We start from the raw sequence: 19,530 nt of genomic DNA, 5'->3' as shown, positions 1-19,530 counted from the left end.
TCTGTATATGGTGATCTGTATGCAGGATGGCTTTACACCCTTATTGGTAAAAAAAAAAAAAATTTAAAGGTAAAGGACCCCTGGATGGTTAAGCCCAGTCAAAGGCGACCATGGGATTGCAGTGCTCATCTCTCTTATGGGCGAGAATGTTTGTCCACAAACAGCTTTTCAGGTCATGTGGCCAGCATGACTAAAACGCTTCTGGCACAACGGGACACCGTGATGGAAACCAGAGTGCACGGAAACGCTGTTTACCTTCCTGCCAGAGCAGTACCTATTTATCTACTTGCATTGGCGTGCTTTCGAACTGCTAGGACAGAGCAATGGGAGCTCACCCCGTCGCAGGGATTCGAACCGTCGACCTTCCAATCGGCAAGCCCAAGAGGCTCCAGGGTTTAGACCACAGCGCCGGGGCCGCCCAAGTCCCGTCACGGACATCCACCATGTAGAGAACATTAGAGCAATCCAGATTGGAGGTTACTAGAGCATGAGCAACTCTGGCCAGGCTATCCCTACCACAATATGGCTGCAGTTGGCACACCAGCCAAAGCTGGACATAGGTGCTCATATCCACAGAGGTCAGCCTTGACTTGAGTGACAAAGCTGATTCCAGAAGCATGCCGTAAACTACCCACTTGCTCCTTTGAGGGAAATAATAATAATAATAATAATAATAATATTTATACAGTATTCCCCCCTCCCGGGCCAAGACCGGGCTCAGGGCAGCGAACACGGAATATAAATACAGTAAAAACATTTAAAACAAAACAAACAAACAAAAAACCCAAACAAACAGTTGATTAAAATTTAAGTTAGAATGCAGTTTAAAATGCAGCCTCGTTTTAGTGGTAGCCGTAGATCAAACCATGGGGAGAAAACGTCAAATATTCACCGGGGCCAACTGCAACCCCATTGATTCTGCCAAACCCCATACACGGGAACCATGATCCAGCCTTTCTGGACTCCCAGTAAGTGGAAACAATGGAACAGAGAAATAGAGCCGAGTGTCATCTGCATACTGGTGGTGACACCTCACTACAAATCCGCTCTCGGCGGCTTCATGGAGCGACAAGACTGAATCCCACAGGAAACTTCCCATGGCAAGGAGCAAAAGTCACACATTCGCCGCGCAGAGGAAACTGAGAAGGGGAACGCCGAAGGGATCCTAACGTAACGGCTCGCCATTTCTTCCGCCAGGAGAACGAGCCAGCGCGCTTGTTTTGGAGCGGATGAGAACACGGCGAAGCGCCCCGATGCCTTCCTTCCTCTGGGCGGAGTTCCCCAGCCCAAAACAAGCGAAGGAGTTCAGGCTCTCCGCCCCGGCCGGCCTCCCCCTCCGCCTCCCTCCTGGGGTCCCAGCATGGCGGGTCATGGCGCCCCGGGGGGCCCGCCACCGGTCACACTCCAAGTGGGCGGCCGGGTTCGCCCACTCGCCGAGGCGCCCGTGGAGCTGCGAGACGCCGCCCGGCGCCTGGTGGTGGACGCGGCCGGGAAAGCGGTTCCCTTCGGATCCCTGTACCGGGAGCGGAAGGCGATCGTGGTGTTTGTGCGGGTGAGGTGGGGTGGGAGGACCCCCCCCCTGGGAGGACCCCCCCCCCAAAAAGTGCTTCGTTTTAAAGGGAACTTTAAAAAGTATTTCGCTTCTGTAAGACTTTCGTTTCCTCTTGCAAACAGGAAATCGGAAGCTGCGATCGCAGTCCGGATTGCAGCCGAGGCCTTGGAGGAAACCGGGCTGTCCGATTCAGTAGGGCTCCCCCCCCCCCCTTAGACACATTGCAAGGATCGCTCTTCCATAGCGCTGCGCTCTTAATACAGTCCTTCAATAGACTGGCTGATAACGAAAGGTTGCCCCAAGAGGAAAGAAATCTTATCTTAACCACACTTCCCGAGTTGTAATGGATCCAAACGCAACACGTTTGTGCAGGACTGAAACAATAATTCTAAGGAAGGGGTGGGACTTCTCTTTTAAACAGGGCTGTTTAAAGGAATTTTGATTCGCTCACCTGAGATTTTCTGCCATTCCACCTAGTAAATAAATGACTTGCTGATTATGTTCTGGAAAAGGAAACATAATGGGCTGTGTACAAAACTCCCAGAAAACACACGATTATCTTTAGCTCTTAGCCCTCCCCTCAAAAGAAGAGTTTTCTTCCTTTTAGTTTTTCGATGCTCTGACCTTTGAGTGAACAGGTATGAAGCCATTATTAAAAGCAGTGTGGTGCATCCAGACCTCCAGCTGCCAACTCTGCTATAGATGGCTTTCTGATCGATGCTATTTAAGCCTCCGAGTCAGTGTACTTACCTATCCCCCACCCCCCACCCATTTTGAGACCTCGACACTTTTTATTAGAATTGTAATAAAATTGTAATATCGTTTCTTTTCAGCATTTCTTGTGTTATGCCTGTAAGGAATATGTGGAGGATCTGGGCAAAATTCCCAAGACATTTTTACAAGTAAGTTAAATTATATATATATATATATATTCAAATAAATATTGTCCAATACAGGGCAATTTTACTGTATTTACATATATCTTCAATTACTTTATAATGCATGCAGTGATGAATTTGTTCTCCTTCATGCTTTCTGTCATTCTTTTAAAATATTCAGTATCACTCTGGAAGCCAAAGAATCAGTATCAAAGAATCAGTAGTTTCTTCTTGGTTTGCAAGAATACATATGCACTAATTTGTTATATTAATAATAACAGAATAAATCAGACAGACAGACAAAGGTGAAGAAAGTCCTGTGATACATATGTAGACCAGGCATCCCCAAACTTCGGCCCTCCAGGTGTTATCATGGGAGTTGTAGGCCATAACATCTGGAGGGCCGCAGTTTGGGGATGCCTGAATGTAGACCATCATCCGCCCCCAACCTCCTCTGTAAAGAGGCAATTCCTTAAAAAGCTGAAAAGGGCTATGCTTCGGGAATCCTTCAGGGGGCTCCACTGTACAGGGTTACAGAGAAATAGTGCCAATCAGCACTAAAAAGGTTACGTTCAAATAACTAGTCTAGAAAACTAATCACTAATTAATAACATTCCAGAATTGGCTGCACAATCCAAAGAACATTTCTGCCATCCTATTTGATTCTTGCACCGTTGTATCATCACTGTAAATTGCCATCGTATCATCCCATTTCGAGAGTCCCTGATTGCATAGTTGTTGTGAAGTCCACCGTAAGCGTTTATTATCTTGCCACAATGATCGTGTTGTAAGTACCAGCTGCAGTTTAAAGATTTATATATACTTTTGTGTGTTTCCCCCAACACCTTCCCCATTTAGGATGCAAATGTCAGACTTGTGGTCATTGGACAATCATCGCACCATCACATTAAGGTAGGTCTGTGTAAGCTGGAATTATTCTATTGGCATATTCTGAGCTCTGATCACTTCACCTCTGAGCAGGCACAGTGAAGCAAACTGGTAAATGGAGTTTTGGGAGCAGATCGAAATAAGGTCTGCATCAGAAGCCCTTCTCCAGGTGCCCACATCTTTGGAGGGTACCACAGAGAAGTGTTGTGTGTTTTTTCGGGTGGCACCAAAAGTGAGGAACTCTTACTAGTACGTTGTTGTTGTTTTTAAAAAAAATGTAATTTAAAACTGCCTTCAAGTATTGGGCAATGAGGTGGGATTTAAAGTTTATAAATAATAGTGCAGTCCCATGCATATCTACTAAAAAGTAACTATCTATAGCAGGCACGTCCAACAGGTAGATCGAGATCTACTGGTAGATCACTGGACGTCTGTGGTAGATCACTGGTAGAGCACTGGCTCCCCCTAAAGAAGCTCAACAACTTTGACTCCCCTAAAAAAAAGCTCAACATTTTTGCCCTGCACCCCAAATAAACTGGGCTTTCCTTCTCCCTAAAAAAGCCCTACAACTTTGACCTGAACCCCTAAAAAATGGGCCTTTCTCCTTCCTAAAAAAAGCTCAACAATTTTGACCTGAACCTCCAAAAAGGGGGTAGATCACTGCCAGTTTTTAACTCTGTGAGTAGATCACAGTCTCTTGGGAGTTGGCCACCCCTGATCTATAGGTTTGCACTTAACTAAATAAAAAAAGAAAAGTTATATGAACCATGTTCACATTTAAAAGTACTCTATGCCACTTCAACAGTCACGACTTCCTCCAAAGGATCCTGGGAACTGCAGTTCGTTAAGGGTGCTGGGAATAATAGTTTTTTGAGGTGTTCTAACAACCCCCAGTACCCTTAACAAATTACAGTTCCCAGGAACCTTTGGGAGGAAACCAAGACTGTTGGCACAAGTGTGCTTTAAATGTATAGCATGGGTGTTACCACTTCTGTTTGTCTAATATATTATTAATAAAATATATGTGAATAAGGACAACTGGTTTCCAGTGGACTTATTTTTAAATGTCCTTGAGGGGAAACACTGTAGAGTCCCACCAAAGAGGAACCGTTACTTGAATACACACATCTAAGCCCACAGGGATAGCTGCATTTTAAGTGTGGAACTTGAAGGTTTTCAAAATCTGAATTACACTCTGGTCCTAAATACACTGACCTGGAAATGAGTCCCACTCATTTTAGTGACAGTTATTTCCAAACATGTATGCCTAGGGCTACATCCATGCAACATAACCTTAAACATGTTGACTCCAGAGAAAGTCCCACTGAATGTAATGAGCCTGACCCCCCCTCCCCCAAATACCTTCATTTTCCTGGTAGTTAGTAATAATAAATTTTATTTTTTTTATTATTATACCCCACCCATCTGACTGGGTTGCCCCAGCCACTTGGGCAGCTTTCCAATGCATTATTTTGATATTTACTGGTACATATGTTTCTTGCAGCCGTTTTGCACTTTGACAGGTTATCCTCATGAAATGTATGTGGACCCTGAAAGGGAAATCTTCAGGACACTTGGGATGAAAAGGGGTGAAGCATCCACTACATCAGGTAAGCTGTGGCTCCAACCTGTAAAAGCAGAGGCCACAGCACAAAAAAATGGTGACTTAAAGAACTATAGATCACAAGCAATTTCCTCCCCATAGGCCCTACTCACAGAAAATCATAATGGTTATTTAAGCTCCATGTTTAGTGTCACAATAGCAAGGTTAACATGCAACTGGTTTATCACTTATGACAATAAATAACTAAGGATTATACCCAGTGTTAGGGAGAGCATAACCATACGATATCATATCTAAAGTACATGGTTTCCCCCAAAGAATCCTGGGAACTGTAGTTTGTTTTGTTTTTTAAAATAGTTTTTATTGACTATTCAGATTATAGCAACAAATTTTCCACAAATCTTAATTGAACAATTTATATATCCATATTTTTCCCTCCCTCCTCTTTGGCTTCCCCCGTATTTCCATATTGACAAATTCTATACCCTGCTGATTTTACCTCTTATATAGTTGTGAAAGTTTAGTCAAAACCTGCCAATGGGTCCAAATCTTTATACTGCCTTTTTTATATAGTTTATAAATGGTTCCCATGCGTTTTTGAAATTGATGTTGTCTCTCTCATGTATCCTCTCCGTCAGCTTAGCCAGTTCCGTGTAGTCCACAAGTTTGGCTTGCCATTCTTCCTTTGTTGGCATTTTCTCTGTTTTCCATACTTATGCTAATAAAATTCTTGCTGCTGTATTTCCCTCTCTTATATCATGATCTAAAATTCTGAGCAGCAAAGATTCTGGTTTTTTTAAAACAAAGGTTGTTTTCAACATTTTTTTCAATTCATTATATATCATTTCCCCATATTCTTTAACCTTCTTGCATTCCCACCATACATGAAAGAAAGTACCATCTTTCTCTTTACATCTCAAACCTATCTTAGATCCTGTTTTATACAACTTTTGCATTTTTTTCTGGTGTGATATACCATCTATATATCATTTTCAAATAATTTTCTCTTAATGATATACAATCTGTAAACTTTAAATTTGTTTTCCATTATCTTTCCCATTCCTCCAACTGTATATTATGCCCAACATCCTGTAGCTTGTTAAGGGTGCTGGGAATTTGTAACTGTGGTAGGTAAACAACAGTTCCCAGGACTCTGTTAAATAGTATAAATGTGCTTTAACTATATGGTGTGGGTGTGGGGCCAACACAGCCATGAGGGGCTGAGGCAGTTGCCTCAGATGGTGGAAGCCCATGAAAGCAGCACCCTGACAGACTCCCCCTGACCCCCCACCAGCCCGACCGCCTCCCGTGGAGCAGCAGCACTGGTTTCTCGTGAGAGCTCACTGAAATCTCACAAGAGATTTCAGTGACATCTCGTGGATCTTGCCAGAACCTGCTTTTTGCTGCCACCTCGTAGGTGCTGCTGCACAACCCAAGTAAGGGAGACTTCAGTGGGGATAGCACAGCAGCTGTGTGATCCTCTGTTAGTGGATTACTGTATATAACAACACGTAAAGGGTGTGGGTGTGTTTTAAGCTTGGACTTAAATGACAACTGAATGGGGGGGGGGGGAAACAGTCTGTTGCAATCCAATTAGAGCTTAAATATATGCAGAATGACCCTTCATAGCTGCAGTGCTTTGTGATCATCTTGCATCTGGATCCGCTCCCCTATGAATCATCGGGACTGTAGGATTTACAGAGAAACAATTTACATAATACTTTTTCTAACAGTCTGAGTTAGATTCCTGTTCCCGCATAAGTCATCCTACTTGAAAATTGAACAAGAGAGGAAGGCTGCAATCCTAAACACTTAGTAGGAAGCAAGTCCCCTAACACCTGTAAACACAAACACAGGTTTGCATTGTTAGGCTTGAGTGGGAAGGCAGCTGGCTTTAGAAGGAAAAGTCCATTGTTGTTGTTGTTGGTTTATGAGTAGAGAAATTTCTGCTTTTCCTCCTCAGTCCAATCACTTTCCTTTTCTTATTGGATACTCCAATGGCCTGCTCTCTCCTAAGCACATTTAGTTGCCGTCAGGTCTATTCATTCCAGTTGACTGACTTGCACAAAACCATGCATAGATTTGTAGCCAGGTATGCTTGCAAGATCTGCAGAGCAAACTTAATTTCTCATGCAAAGTACCATAGCTTCCAAGTTTTCGCTTTTCTCGCGAGGAAGCCTATTCAGCATAAGGGAAAATCCCTGTAAAAAAGGGATAACTTGGCAGCTATGCAAAGTACACTTACTCTTCTATATCACACTATATCATACCATTTCAGTGCAAAGTCCTCATGTGAAATCCAACCTGCTGTCAGGAAGCATTAAGAGCATGTGGAGAGCAATGACGAGCCCTGCATTTGATTTTCAAGGAGATCCAGCTCAGCAAGGGGGCACTTTGATTTTAGGTCCAGGTAAGGCTGTTTGTTAAAATTAACAGGTAGGTAGCCGTGTTGGTCTGCTGTAGTCGAAACAGAATTTTAAAAAATTCCTTCCAGTTGCACCTTAGAGACCAACTAAGTTTGTCCTTGGTATGAGCTTTCGTGTGCATGCACATGTATCTGAAGAAGTGTGCATGCACACGAAAGCTCATACCAAGGACAAACTTAGTTGGTCTCTAAGGTGCTACTGGAAGGAATTTTTTTATTTTGTTAAAATTAACCTTTGCCTTGGTTATGCTTACATGCTGCATTTGTTCTCCTGGATATACTGGTGAAAAGTGGCAAAGCCCCTGCCTCCCTTTCTTCATACCATTGAGATTTCACACATGCCCACACTTAAGGAACTTAGCAGGTAAGCATGATACCACCAGAGTGAGCAGCTTTTAATGGGTGGAGGGACAGCAGCCAATCTGTGCCTTCCCCACTTCACAACTATCATGATCTTAATGCAATTTTTTTTAAAAAAAAATCCTTCCAGTAGCACCTTAGAGACCAACTAAGTTTGTCATAGGTATGAGCTTTCGTGTGCATGCTCACTTCTTCAGATACACTGAAACAGAAGTCACCAGACCCTTATGTATAGTCAGAGGGTGGGGGTGGGGGTATTACTCAGAAGGGTGGAGGGAATGGGTGATTGGCTGATAGGAGTGGTGAACCTGTAGATGACTGTTAACGACTGTAATTGGTCTTGCAGGGAAAAGCAAGGGCTGAGGTACTAAAGAAAGCTTTATCATGTATAATGAGATAAGAATGTAGTGTTCCTATTCAGACCAGGTGTCTCCATGGTTTTAAGCTTGGTAATGAGCTGCAATTCAGCAACTTCTCTTTCCAGTCTGTTTCTGAAATTTTCTTTAGTCTGGTGACTTCTGTTTCAGTGTATCTGAAGAAGTGTGCATGCACACGAAAGCGCATACCTATGACAAACTTAGTTGGTCTCTAAGGTGCTACTGGAAGGATTTTTTTATTTTGTTTTGACTGTGTCAGACCAACACGGCTACCTACCTGTAACTATGATCTTAATGGGTCTTCCTTCTGACTTGGACCCTGGTGCTATGTGGTTGCCTTGTCGTGTGGCCTCTCCTTCCTTCCCTTAATGTGCTGTGCTCAGGAAATGATGCTAGATAGTTGGAAGTCCAACCCCCCGCAGTGCAGGAATATACAGCTATCCCTTGCGTGGATCAAACCTGCAACCTTGGCATTATCAGCACTACGCTCCAACCAACTGAGCTCTCCAGCTGGGGGAAGATTTGAACTTCCAGCAGTGGGAGAAAACCTCCTGTTTTGTGGTGCAGGGAGTTGTGCTGGGGTCATGCCTACATTGCTGCAAGTTCATTGTTGTGAGTGGGTTGCATGTGGCTGTCATCAACAGCACAGTCCTTGATTGGTGGACTTTGGTGGTGTTTCTGTGGTTTTGGGGGGCATGTTTTGTGCTGTTTGGGAATTTTCTGGTTTCCCCCCTCCCCTCCCCTCCTAGTTTGAGCACATATACGATGGTCATTGTGCTGATGTAGCAACAGTTCATCCCAATTTCTTTGCCCTGCAACATAATCGGAGTACAGTGGTACCTCGGTTTATGAACACAATTGGTTCCGGAAGTCTGTTCATAAACTGAAGCATTCATAAACTGAAGCGAACTTTCCCATTGAAAGTAATGGAAAGTGAATTAATCCGTTCCAGATGGGTCCGCGGCGTTCGTAAACCGAAAATTCGTAAACCGAGGTGTTCGTAAACCGAGGTTCCACTGTATAGTAATCAGTAAATGGGGCATTTTGTCACCTGGAAAGCACTCCCTCCCCAATACACACACACACACACACACACACAGCGCTGATATAGAATATGAGCAACCAGCTCCCATATCTGACACCCAAGGCACCAGACCACATTGGCTGAAAAAATAGGTGATTGTGAATATTGATAGCAATATTTTGTAGATAGGTAGTAACAGGCTTACTTCCCCCCTCCCCCAGGGAATGAATTCCACCATGTGCACCTTGACAAGAACAGGTTGGACCATGTTCCCATTAACACTGTTTTGCAACTTGCTGGAGTTCAAGCAGTAAACTTCACCAACAGATCTCCAATTATTGATGTGTGACTTTGTCGAAAGAAGAAGAAAATCCAAGGGGCGAGTTAAATGATACATGGCAACAGTGTGTCCAGCAAATAACTTTAGATGAGGTTACTGTAACATTGGAAGATCCCTAGCTGCTGAATAGATCGGTTTGCGGTGGGTAAAAATGGACTTCACACTTTATTGTTTCATTGAACACAGAGTTAAGTTGTGATGTGTTTAACACACACAAAAAAGATGTTTAAACTTGCATGAAAAATATACTTGGCATACACAGTTTTATTCCATTCACAGCCTTTATTATTATTAGTGAGTTCTGTCTTCTTAACCCCTGTCTCACAATGACTTAATAAAAGGACACATTTTTCTACAGGTTAAATAAAAATGTAAATTTCTACTGTCTATTAAACAGCTTCTTTGATGAGTCAAAACAAAATGGTTATGATAATGGACCCAGTGGTGGCGACTCTGCAGTCCTCTTCAAGAATATTGACATGGACTCAGTTGGTGGTAGACAATTAAGTTTTATTCAGAGTAAATTCTAAGAAATGAATTAATTTATCTGCTCTGAATAAAACTTAATTGAATACCACCTGATAGGTTGTGATGATGATGATGATAATAATAATAATAATAATAATAATAACAACAACAACAACAACAACAACAACAACAACAACTCTGGGCGGGTTCCAACAGAAGTACCGTGTTTCTCATATTATAAGACATGTCTTATATTTATTTTTTCCTCAAAAAACACACACTATGGCTTATTTTCAAGGGATGTCTTATTTTTTTTTCCCCCTCCTCCTGCCGCAGCCAGCATTGCTGCTGTGCCTATCACTATGTCTTATTTTCAGGGTATGGCTTATATTCCTTGAATGCTTTAAAATCCTGCTATGGCTTATTTTATGGGTATGTCTTAAAATATGAGAAACAGGGATAATTTATTAAACATTAAAAGCTTCCCTAAACAGGGCTGCCTTCAGATGTCCTCTAAAAGTCTGGTAGTTGTTTTTCTCTTTGACATCTTGTGGGAGGGCATTCCACAGGGTGGGTGCCACTACTGAGAAGGCCCTCTGCCTGGTTCCCTGTAACTTGGCTTCTCACAGCGAGGGAACCGCCAGAAGGCCTTCGGCACTGGACCTCAGTGTCCCGGTAGAACGATGGAGGTGGAGACGCTCCTTCAGGCATACTGGACCAAGGCCATTTAGGGCTTTAAAGGTCAGCACCAACACTTTGAATTGTGCTCGGAAACGTACTGGGAGCCAATGTAGGTCTTTCAAGACCTGTGAGGAACTGAAACATGCAAAGAAAAGTAATTTTGTGTCCTGTCCCCCAGAACTATGTAGGGAATTACTTCCAAACCTTGAGTTAAAACTTCTGCATGGGGGGGTAGGAAAACCTGTAACATCATACTCCATGTAAGCATTTAGGGCTATGAACTTTAATACCTTTTGCCCAATTTGGTCCCCAGAGGGTTCAATACAAAATAATGTATGGATTCACCTTGGAAAATATAAGGAAGGATAGCACAAAATATGCATGCCATGTGCGGAATAAATCTTATTATTCAGTTTTTACTTGAGAGGGGTGCTGGTTGAGACCTGAGGCCTGATTTTTCACTACATATTAAATAGCATTTCCCCTTCTATTTACATTGCTATCATTAGCGTGCAACAATAAGGCAGTGCCCTGTCTCACTACTTTACATGAAGTGAAGATGGAGCACCCACACAGCAATACAGTAAAGTGAATGTTGCTGCCTGTAGAAAAGGATAATAATAATAATTAATAATAATAATAATATTTATTATTTATATGCCACCCATCTGACTGGGTTCCCCCAGCCACTCTGGGCAGCTTCCAATAAATTTAAATACAATATACACAGGAGTCAGCAAACTTTTTCAGCAGGGGGCCGGTCCACTGTCCCACAGACCTTGGGGGGGACTATATTGGGAGGGGATGAACGAATTCCTATGCCCACAAATAACCCCAAAACGCATTTTAAATAAAAGCACACATTCTACTCATGTAAAAACACCAGGCAGGCCCCACAAATACCCCAGAGATGCATTTTAAATAAAAAGACACATTCTACTCATGTAAAAACACGCTGATTCCTGGACCGTCCGCAGGCTGGATTGAGAAGGTGATAGGGCCGGATCCGGCCCCTGGACTTAGTTTGCCTACCCATGGAATACAACATCAAACATTAAAAACTTCCCTGAACAGGGCTGCCTTCAGATGTCTTCTAAAAGTCAGATAGTGGTTTATCTGGATAATTCACCCACCCACCCCAGGACCATCTCATAGATCCAGCCTAACAGGAATTGATCCACTGGAGCAAATTGTCTGCAGACATATATTTCTGATCCAGAAATACACCATGGTCAATGACATCAAAAGCCCCTGATAGGTCCAGGTCTAATTGTCAGGGTTATGTTTCCTCCTGGAGCAGGTCATCTAACAGTGCAACCAACTTGTAGATGCCAGATGAGATTGTGTGTGTGTGTGTGTGTGTGAGAGAGAGAGAGAGAGAGAAACAACACACAAACGCCATCATGAATGTATTGTGTGCGCATATTGATGTGTATCACAAACACCACATACATTGCTGCAGATAAAAAACGTAAGCAATAGGGTTAAATTTCTGCCATTTCTCTGCAAACTTAAATGTTTACAGATATGCACAGGATAGAGCACAGTGGCAGAGCACATGTTTGTATGATAAAGCCCCCAGGTTCAATCCATGCATCAAGTAGGGCTGGAAAAAAAGATTCCTATCTGAACTCCCATAGAGCTACTGCTGGTCACTGTCAATGCAGCAGAGCTACCAGTATATGGACCAACAGCCTCACTTGGTCTAAGGCTGCTTCCTCTGTTCAAGAGGTGCTGCTTTGTTAAGTCCATTGCAGCAAAAACCACGGGGTAATGTGGCACCGATAACAGTGCCTAAAGCAACATAATTGGTACAATACTTTCTTCCTGGCAAAGCTAGGGCGATTGTGGAATCACCAGATGCAGCTGGTTGTGGATGGTCACAAAAACGCATTGCCTGAATTTTGCATAGAAATTCCAGAGTATTAGCGACTCCACATTAAGACTAGTTGGCCCCACTTTTTACGTCTTCATTGCTTTCTGTGTACCCATGAGGGCCTTTTATGCATCTGATGAAGTTTGCTCTGCTCCTTAAATATGCCACAAGACTGCTTTTCATTTTCATTTTTGCTGTAACAAGCATACGTAGTTATCCTTGCAGCATTTATGCTTACATTTTTAAACTCTGATGCTTGAAAATGAGATGAAAACATAGCATTTTAATATCCAGCAGATGGCAGACATATCCTAAAAGGAAGCATAGAGAGTAAGCATGATATGAAGGGGAGGAATGGAGGGCGAGCTGCGAACAATTCAGACTGATGCCTTGTTTGTGAACATGAACTCCATGGAAATTATGAGGCATACTTCCAGGCACATAAGAGCCTACTGGATCAGGTCAAAGACCCAAGTGGTCCAGCATCCTATTCTCACAGTGGCCAACCAGATGCCTATGGGAAACGCACAACCAGAGTGTGAAGGCAACAGCACACTCCTCACGTGTAATTCCTAGTAACTGGTATTCAGGGGCTTGCTATCTCCAACATCATGGCCAGCAGCCACTGACAGCCATATCCTCCATGAATTTGTCCATCCTCTTTTGAAGCCATTCAAGTTAATGGCCATCATCTCTACATCTTATGTGAAGAAGAGCTTTCATCTGTCCCGAATCTTGCAACATTCAACTTCATTGAAGATCCACAAGTGCTAAGATTATGTGAGAAGCAGAGAAACATGTCCCTCTCCACTTTCCTCACACCACGCATAATCTTACGCACCTCTAATGTGTCCCTGCTTACTCACAAAAATGAAAGAGCCCTAAATCATAGAATCATAGCATGTATACAATAGAAACTACTGCTCTGGGGTTATTCCCATTTCACCCTGCTATTGTTTGCAGAGCATAATTTTTCAATGGCTTGTGCTCGTTTTCAAGAGGCATTCACCAATGCAAGCATTTTGGGGGTTTGGTTTATTTATGCAGCACCTTGTTACTATTTTTTTATTATTGTTAATCACATTCAATAGTGAGTTAAGGTACACCTCTTACGTATTCCGAGAAGTTCCAAAATGTACAGCAACCAAAAAAAAATCCAAAAATGCTAGAGCATATTATGAAACTAGTCATGAAATGGCTAAATCAGGGGTCAGGAAACCTTTTCAGCAGGGGGCCGGTCCACTGTCCCTCAGACCTTGTGGGGGGGTCAGACTATTTTTTTTGGGGGGGTGAACAAATTCTTATACCCCACAAATAACCCAGAGATGCATCTTAAGTAAAATGACACATTCTACACATGTAAAAACACACTGTTTTTGGACCTTCCATGGGCCGGATTTAGAAGGCGATTGCCTTCTAAAAGCATGGGTAGGCAAACTAAGGGCTGCGGGCCAGATCAGGCCTGGGAATTGCCATGTGGATTGCCAGCGTGCACTTTCCTTCCCTCTCCCTCCCTCTCCCTCACAGAGCGGTGGCGGTGGCGCCTCCTCCCTCCCTCCCTCCTGGCTTCTCCCCGCCCTGCCTAGAGGAGGAAGGGGGCTGGGCTTTGTTGGTGCCAGCAGCAGCAGCACTCGAGCAGCCGTCATTTAAAGCAGCCCCTCTCCGGGGCCCTTTTGTGTGCTGCTCACAGTCCCTCTGCTGTCGCCGCCAGCCCCTGTCGCTCGCAAGACACAGGTAAGCTGCCACTGGGGCTCATGATGCTCTTGCATCACCCGCCCCCCAAATATAGTCTGCCCCCCCACAAGGTCTGAGGGACAGTGGACCAGCCCCCTGCTGAAAAAGTTTGCTGACCCCTGGGCTAAAGCATCCTATCTGGTCACAGCCACAGAACTTAACAAATTCACTGAATCCACTTACCAACCCCACAGTCTCTGCATGAAGTCATTTTTTGTGTACAGTTAAACAAATGTCCATAAAGACTGCATGTAACTCCTGCCTACGCAAAGTGTGACTTACCAATAAATGTAAGTCGCCAGCCTTGGATTGTGGCCTACCATATGCTTAACCACCTCCCTGATTTTGCTGTCCCAGGCAGGCAGCAAAAATAGGTTAATTGTGTCCCTTTTCTATTGCATCTTTTAGGATGCGGGTGGCACTGTGGTCTAAACCACTGAGCCTCTTGGGCTTGCTGATCAGAAGGTCGGCAGTTTGAATCCCCATGAGGGGGACCCCATTACTCTGTCCCAGCTTCTGCCAACCTAGCAGTTCGAAAGCATGCCCAAAAGTGCAAGTAGATAAAAAGGCACCACTCCGGTGGGAAGGTAAATGGCGTTTCCGTGCGCTGCTCTGCTTTTGGTGTTCCGTTGCGCCAGAAGCGGCTTAGTCATGCTGGCCACATGACCCGGAAAAACTGCAGACAAACATTAGCTCCCTTGGGCTGTAAAGCAAGATGAGTACCACGTCTGCAACTGGACTTAACTGTCAGGGGTCCTTTACCTCTATTGCATTTGGCTTGATGGTCCTGCCACTGACTGCGTAGGCCTTGTGGAGTTCATCCTGAGGACTGATGATAAATATACTTTCAATCCATGAGAGGTGGGACCGTTAATAAATTGTGATGTATTAAAAGGGTAAAGAAGTTGTGATTAAAATAAGGTAATGTATGAGAAGGGCATTTAAAGTATGTCTGTTTATGATTTATGAAGACTCCGAATGAAGAAAGGTGCCATGCAGCTTAGAAACTGGCAGCCAACAAAGTGGTTGAGTCAACAATGTCCCACTAGACCAGGCATAGGCAACCTTGGCTCTCCAGATGTTTTGGAACTACAGCTCCCATGATCCCTAGCTAACAGGGCCAGTGGTCAGGGATCATGGGAGTTGTAGTTCCAAAACATCTGGAGAGCCAAGGTTGCCTATGCCTGCACTAGACCCATTTCGGTCTCTTCCATTTAGCTGAGATTCCTGCATTGCAGGGGGTTGGACTGGATGACCCTTGGGGGGACCCTTCCAACTCGACCATTATATATGATTTTTTGGGGTTGCCAGGACGCCAGCCAATAGATTTCTATAGGAATCCGTGGACAGAAAAAGAGAGAGAGGAATGTCGAGGCCTTTGTCGCCTTGCGCTGCCCTCGCCTCCCCCCCCCCAACCGCGCCGCAGGTGCTCAGGCGTCTCTCACTATGACATCACCGGGACCGAGGCTGGGGGATTGTGGCGTCACGCGGCCCGGGCCAATAAGCGTCGGGCGGGCGTAGGGAGCGCCCGAATGAGGAGGGAGCGGCGCCCGAGCGCGGGAGCGGCAGCAGCAGCAGTAGCGGGGGCCCGCGGCCGGTTGGGAGCAGAGCGGGGCGGCGCCTCTGGCCGAGACGGCCGCCGCCGCGTCCCGCCGTTTGCTGCCTCCTGCTCCCGCTAGGCTGCGTGAGCCCCGCGAGGGGGGTAAGCGGCGGGGATGAGCTCCGGTGCCCTGCCGCCTCCTCCTCCTCCGCTGCCGCCGCCGCCGCCATGAAGCGGAAGACCTCGGCGGCGGGGGGCCGGCGAAACTCGGCCCCGGCCACCCTGCCGGACACGCCGCCGCCGGCAGTCAAGAAGACACGCAGCTCGGCCACGCTGCCCGCGGTGCTCGAGGGGGACGAGCAACCGGCGCGGCCCCTCCGGCGAGAGCTCTACCTGCAGATCACAGGTGAGGGGGGGGGCGCGCGGACCGGCGCCCACAGAGCGGAGAGGGGGGCGTGAGTTCGTATGGGGCGGCTGTTTTCCCATACCCCGTGGGGGAGCGAGCGATTGCACCGGTGGGGAACTCGCAGATCCGCGCCGACAAGGGGGCGGAGGAGCCGCCACCAAGTTCCTCCGCCCAGCCTCCCTCGCTTGGAAAGGAGCCTTCCGCGTTGCAGCCGAGTTACTTCGTGGCGCAGCTTTCTCGCCCAGATGTGCAGCTTTCGCAGCTGCCGTTTGCGTCCGCGCGCGCGTCGCCGAGGTGCGGGATCCACAATGCCCGGGGTTCGTTCGCGTTTCCAAACGTTGCGGGCTGCCCACGACCGCTTGGGATTGAAAATCGGGTGCACGAGAAGCGCCTAATCCCCATCGGGCCACCCTCTCAATAATCGCGGTGTTGTTGTTGTTGTTGCCTCCTAATGCAAATAGGTCAGGCGTTATCCTCCTCCACCACCCCTGGTGTTGCGTTCATGTGTTATCCTGATTTCTGATCAAATCTTAGAATTCTGTGCATTGTCTTTTGTATAGAGATAGAATGTTATTTTACCCTCCTGCTAGTTATGAGCCCTTGTGGGAAATTGCTGCCTCCCCAGAGTCTGTATGCCTGTGTGGGATAAACAATACTTCTTTATTGTTGCCTGTTCAATGGATGCTTGTTTTCCACTCTACCTTTTGTACAGGAAGCTTAACATGACTCAAAACTGTCCTGATGATGCAAATCATGGGCAAAAGGACTAGCTCCCTGCTTTATAGAACTGTAGAGTTGGAAGAGACCCCCTCGGGTCATCTAGTCCATCCCCTGCAATGCCGGAATCTTAGCTAAAGCATCCATGACAACTGGCCACATTTAGTCAGAATCTCCTTTCTTGTAATTTGCAGCCATTGGTTCGAGTCCTAGCCTCCGGAGCAGGATAAAACAAGCTTGCTCCATCTTCCATGTGGCAGCTCTTTAGATATTTGGATATGGCTAGTATATCTCCTCTGAGTCGTCTCTTTTCCAGGCTAAACATACCCAGCTCCTTCAACCATTCCTCATAAGGCTTGGTTTCCAGACCCTTGTTCACCTTGGTGATCATTATGGTGGGAAGTACTCTGTAGCACTCTTCTGAGTAATGCAGTAGTTCTAAGCTTCTCAGTACAGTATATACATAGTTCTGCCTACTCCTCATTTCATCTTCTCAACAACCCTGTCAGGTAGGTTAGTCTGAAACAATTGACTTGCCCAACATCACCCAGGGAGTTTCATGGCTGAGCAGAGATGCAAACCCAGGAACAGTATCCAACCCAACAGTTCCACTAGCACAAAGACTTTTTAGTGACCCCTATAAGTCTGGTGGGTTGAAGGTGGGGGGGGGGGGGACGGGACACCCAGAACAGATTTGGGGGTTGCATGGAGAGAGGAGAGAAAAGGATCAGGAAGTTGCATTTCATAGCTAAAAGTCCCTGCACTGGTTGTTGGCTGGGGCAGTATCCAGGTAAACATTTCCACTTGTAGACATATAGATATATCACAATATGACACTTACACAGGCTATCACATCAGCGTGAACATTCTAAACAATACTAGGTTGCAATTCCTCTTTTCTAGTTAAGAGATGCCTTAACCTTATGAATCACAACATGATTCTCCATCTGCATGGTTTAGATTTCAACATTTTATTGTGTGTATATATGTTTGTACATAAAATTATACATACAGTACACCACAAAAAATATAATCTGTAGAATGCCCTCCCTTATGTTATTTCAGAAGCCAGGTAAACAAACACCTTTTTGCTGAGCTTTTAGAGGCTGATACATTGGAAGTCCCCTTTTCATAATGCTGTAAATTATGTAACTATTATTATTATTATTTGTTTCTATTTCTATTTTTGTTTCTATTTCTTAGGCTTTATTGTTTTCATACTACCTTGTTTTTGTAAACCACCCTATGGCCATTTTGGCTGAAGAGTAGTATGTATAGAAAGCTCATGATAAAAATAATATTAATCTACATTCTGATCATTGTAACAAAACGCATTTTAAGGAGACAAAAGCTCAGGCGGGGTTCTGGAGTTGAATAACACTCAAGGTTCTTTTCACTCTTCTGTCTCAGCCTGTCATGCTGGATAGATGGGCAATCATCTAAGCCGCCAACACACTACTACTGAACAGCATCTCTGCTTTATTTGATTGATCTGCTTTCTTTTTCCTGGAAACGCTGTGTATTGTCCTGATCCGATGCATACATAATTTATCTGCACAAAATGGAGCGGATTTTTAAAAATCAAAATAAAGAAGCTAATTTTAGTTTAAATTGGATGTTAACACACATTCAGCTGCATTGAGCCTTCAATTACAGTCATTTCAGCGAAACTCTGAAAGTAATACACATGTGTGAAAGTTGAGAAGAGACCCAAAGGTCTGTTTGCATGAATCAATGGCAGTTTCCCCACACACAGGGGATTGCCTTGATTTCTGCAGGTTTCCCCTCTTAGAACCTGATCCCATGCCATTCTGGATAGGTTCCCCCAACCCTTAGGAGCAGCAGGGAGCTGAAGTAAGAAAGAGGTGGGAAAGTCCTGTTCTGTGTGCAGAATTATCTGGATCCAGCCCACGACATCTGAAAACTGAAGCCATGACCTATGTGGCAAGATTCCCAAGTGATCAGGAAAGCACTTTAAATAGCAAATGTAGTTTGGGTCTTATTCTTCAAGTAGTGATCTTCCTTGCACCTATATGGGTGCTGTCACAGTGGCCGGAGTGGACTACTTCAGAGTAACGACGCTACGCAGCTCTGCATTTTTATTCTTTTATTGGTGCTGCGTATTTACAGTGCTGAAGTCATGCTATTTACACGGAGTGATGTGGTCAGTCGGTTTCAGAACCTCCAAGTGACTTTTGGCGCGTCTTTCCCCAGCACAAAAGTCTTGGAAGCCCCATCCTCTTTCCCCTCCTCTTCCGGCGTAATTCTGGAGTTGGGGGGATGGGTCTCCCCCCCTTACTTCCCCCTTCCTGTCCCACCTGGGACCCTGGCTCCGCTACCTTGCCTGAGCCTCGGACCCGACTTCCTGCTTCCCCACTGGAATCGGAGCTCCCTCTGCTTCCCCCTGTGGTCGGTGATGGGCTTGAACTCAGGAGGGGAGGGACTTCGCGATATCCCCTGTCCCTCACATCCACCCCCCTTCCAAGCTCCCCTTCTCCCCTCCCCAGGTCCCCCCCAGGTGTCGGTGACGACTGGAAGCCTAAGAACTCAGTGCTTTCCGAGCCCGTTGGTGTGAACACCTCCCCCCAGTCCTGCGAGGCTCCCCCTTCCGCCTGGGAGGACTGGAATCCCAAAAATTCCGTGGCGTCCGAGCTGGTGGGGGTAAAAATGTGCTGCCAATCTGCTTCTGCCTCTGACTGT

The 19,530-nt window shown here is 45.4% G+C and overlaps 2 protein-coding genes across 8 annotated transcripts in view; both read left to right on the top strand.

The window, feature by feature from the left end:
• Positions 1-964: 964 nt before the first annotated feature.
• On the top strand, positions 965-9,998 carry PRXL2C (peroxiredoxin like 2C). 2 transcript variants are annotated; one of them, XM_035100183.2, is made up of 6 exons: positions 1,183-1,552; positions 2,386-2,454; positions 3,289-3,342; positions 4,823-4,928; positions 7,161-7,292; positions 9,290-9,991. In XM_035100183.2, exons 1-6 carry the CDS (start codon positions 1,361-1,363, stop codon positions 9,415-9,417), a joined length of 681 nt encoding a protein of 226 aa, XP_034956074.1. In that variant the 5' UTR covers positions 1,183-1,360; the 3' UTR covers positions 9,418-9,991. The 2 variants fall into 2 exon arrangements, with proteins under 2 accessions (XP_034956075.1, XP_034956074.1); XM_035100184.2 differs by lacking the exon at positions 7,161-7,292 and having other exon boundaries at positions 965-1,552; positions 9,290-9,998.
• Positions 9,999-15,674: 5,676 nt separating this feature from the next.
• CDC14B (cell division cycle 14B) overlaps positions 15,675-19,530 on the top strand; it is a 62,321-nt gene continuing 58,465 nt past the window's right edge. For 3 of the 6 annotated variants that reach the window (XR_009558311.1, XR_009558310.1, XM_060280110.1), the window contains exon 1: positions 15,688-16,113. Coding sequence is in view for 3 of the 6 variants with exons in the window: in XM_060280110.1 (XP_060136093.1) it covers positions 15,936-16,113 (178 nt within the window). In the remaining 3 variants the exon portion in view is untranslated. Of the gene's footprint in view, positions 16,114-19,530 lie in introns of all 6 variants that reach the window. The other 3 variants (XR_009558312.1, XM_035099508.2, XM_060280109.1) reach the window with 3 other exon arrangements.

The sequence above is a fragment of the Zootoca vivipara genome, chromosome 11 (genome assembly GCF_963506605.1).
Source record: "Zootoca vivipara chromosome 11, rZooViv1.1, whole genome shotgun sequence".
Taxonomy (NCBI): Eukaryota; Metazoa; Chordata; class Lepidosauria; order Squamata; family Lacertidae; genus Zootoca; species Zootoca vivipara.
The sequence above is the reverse complement of the archived record's forward strand: the minus strand, read 5'-3'. Positions and strand labels throughout refer to the sequence as shown.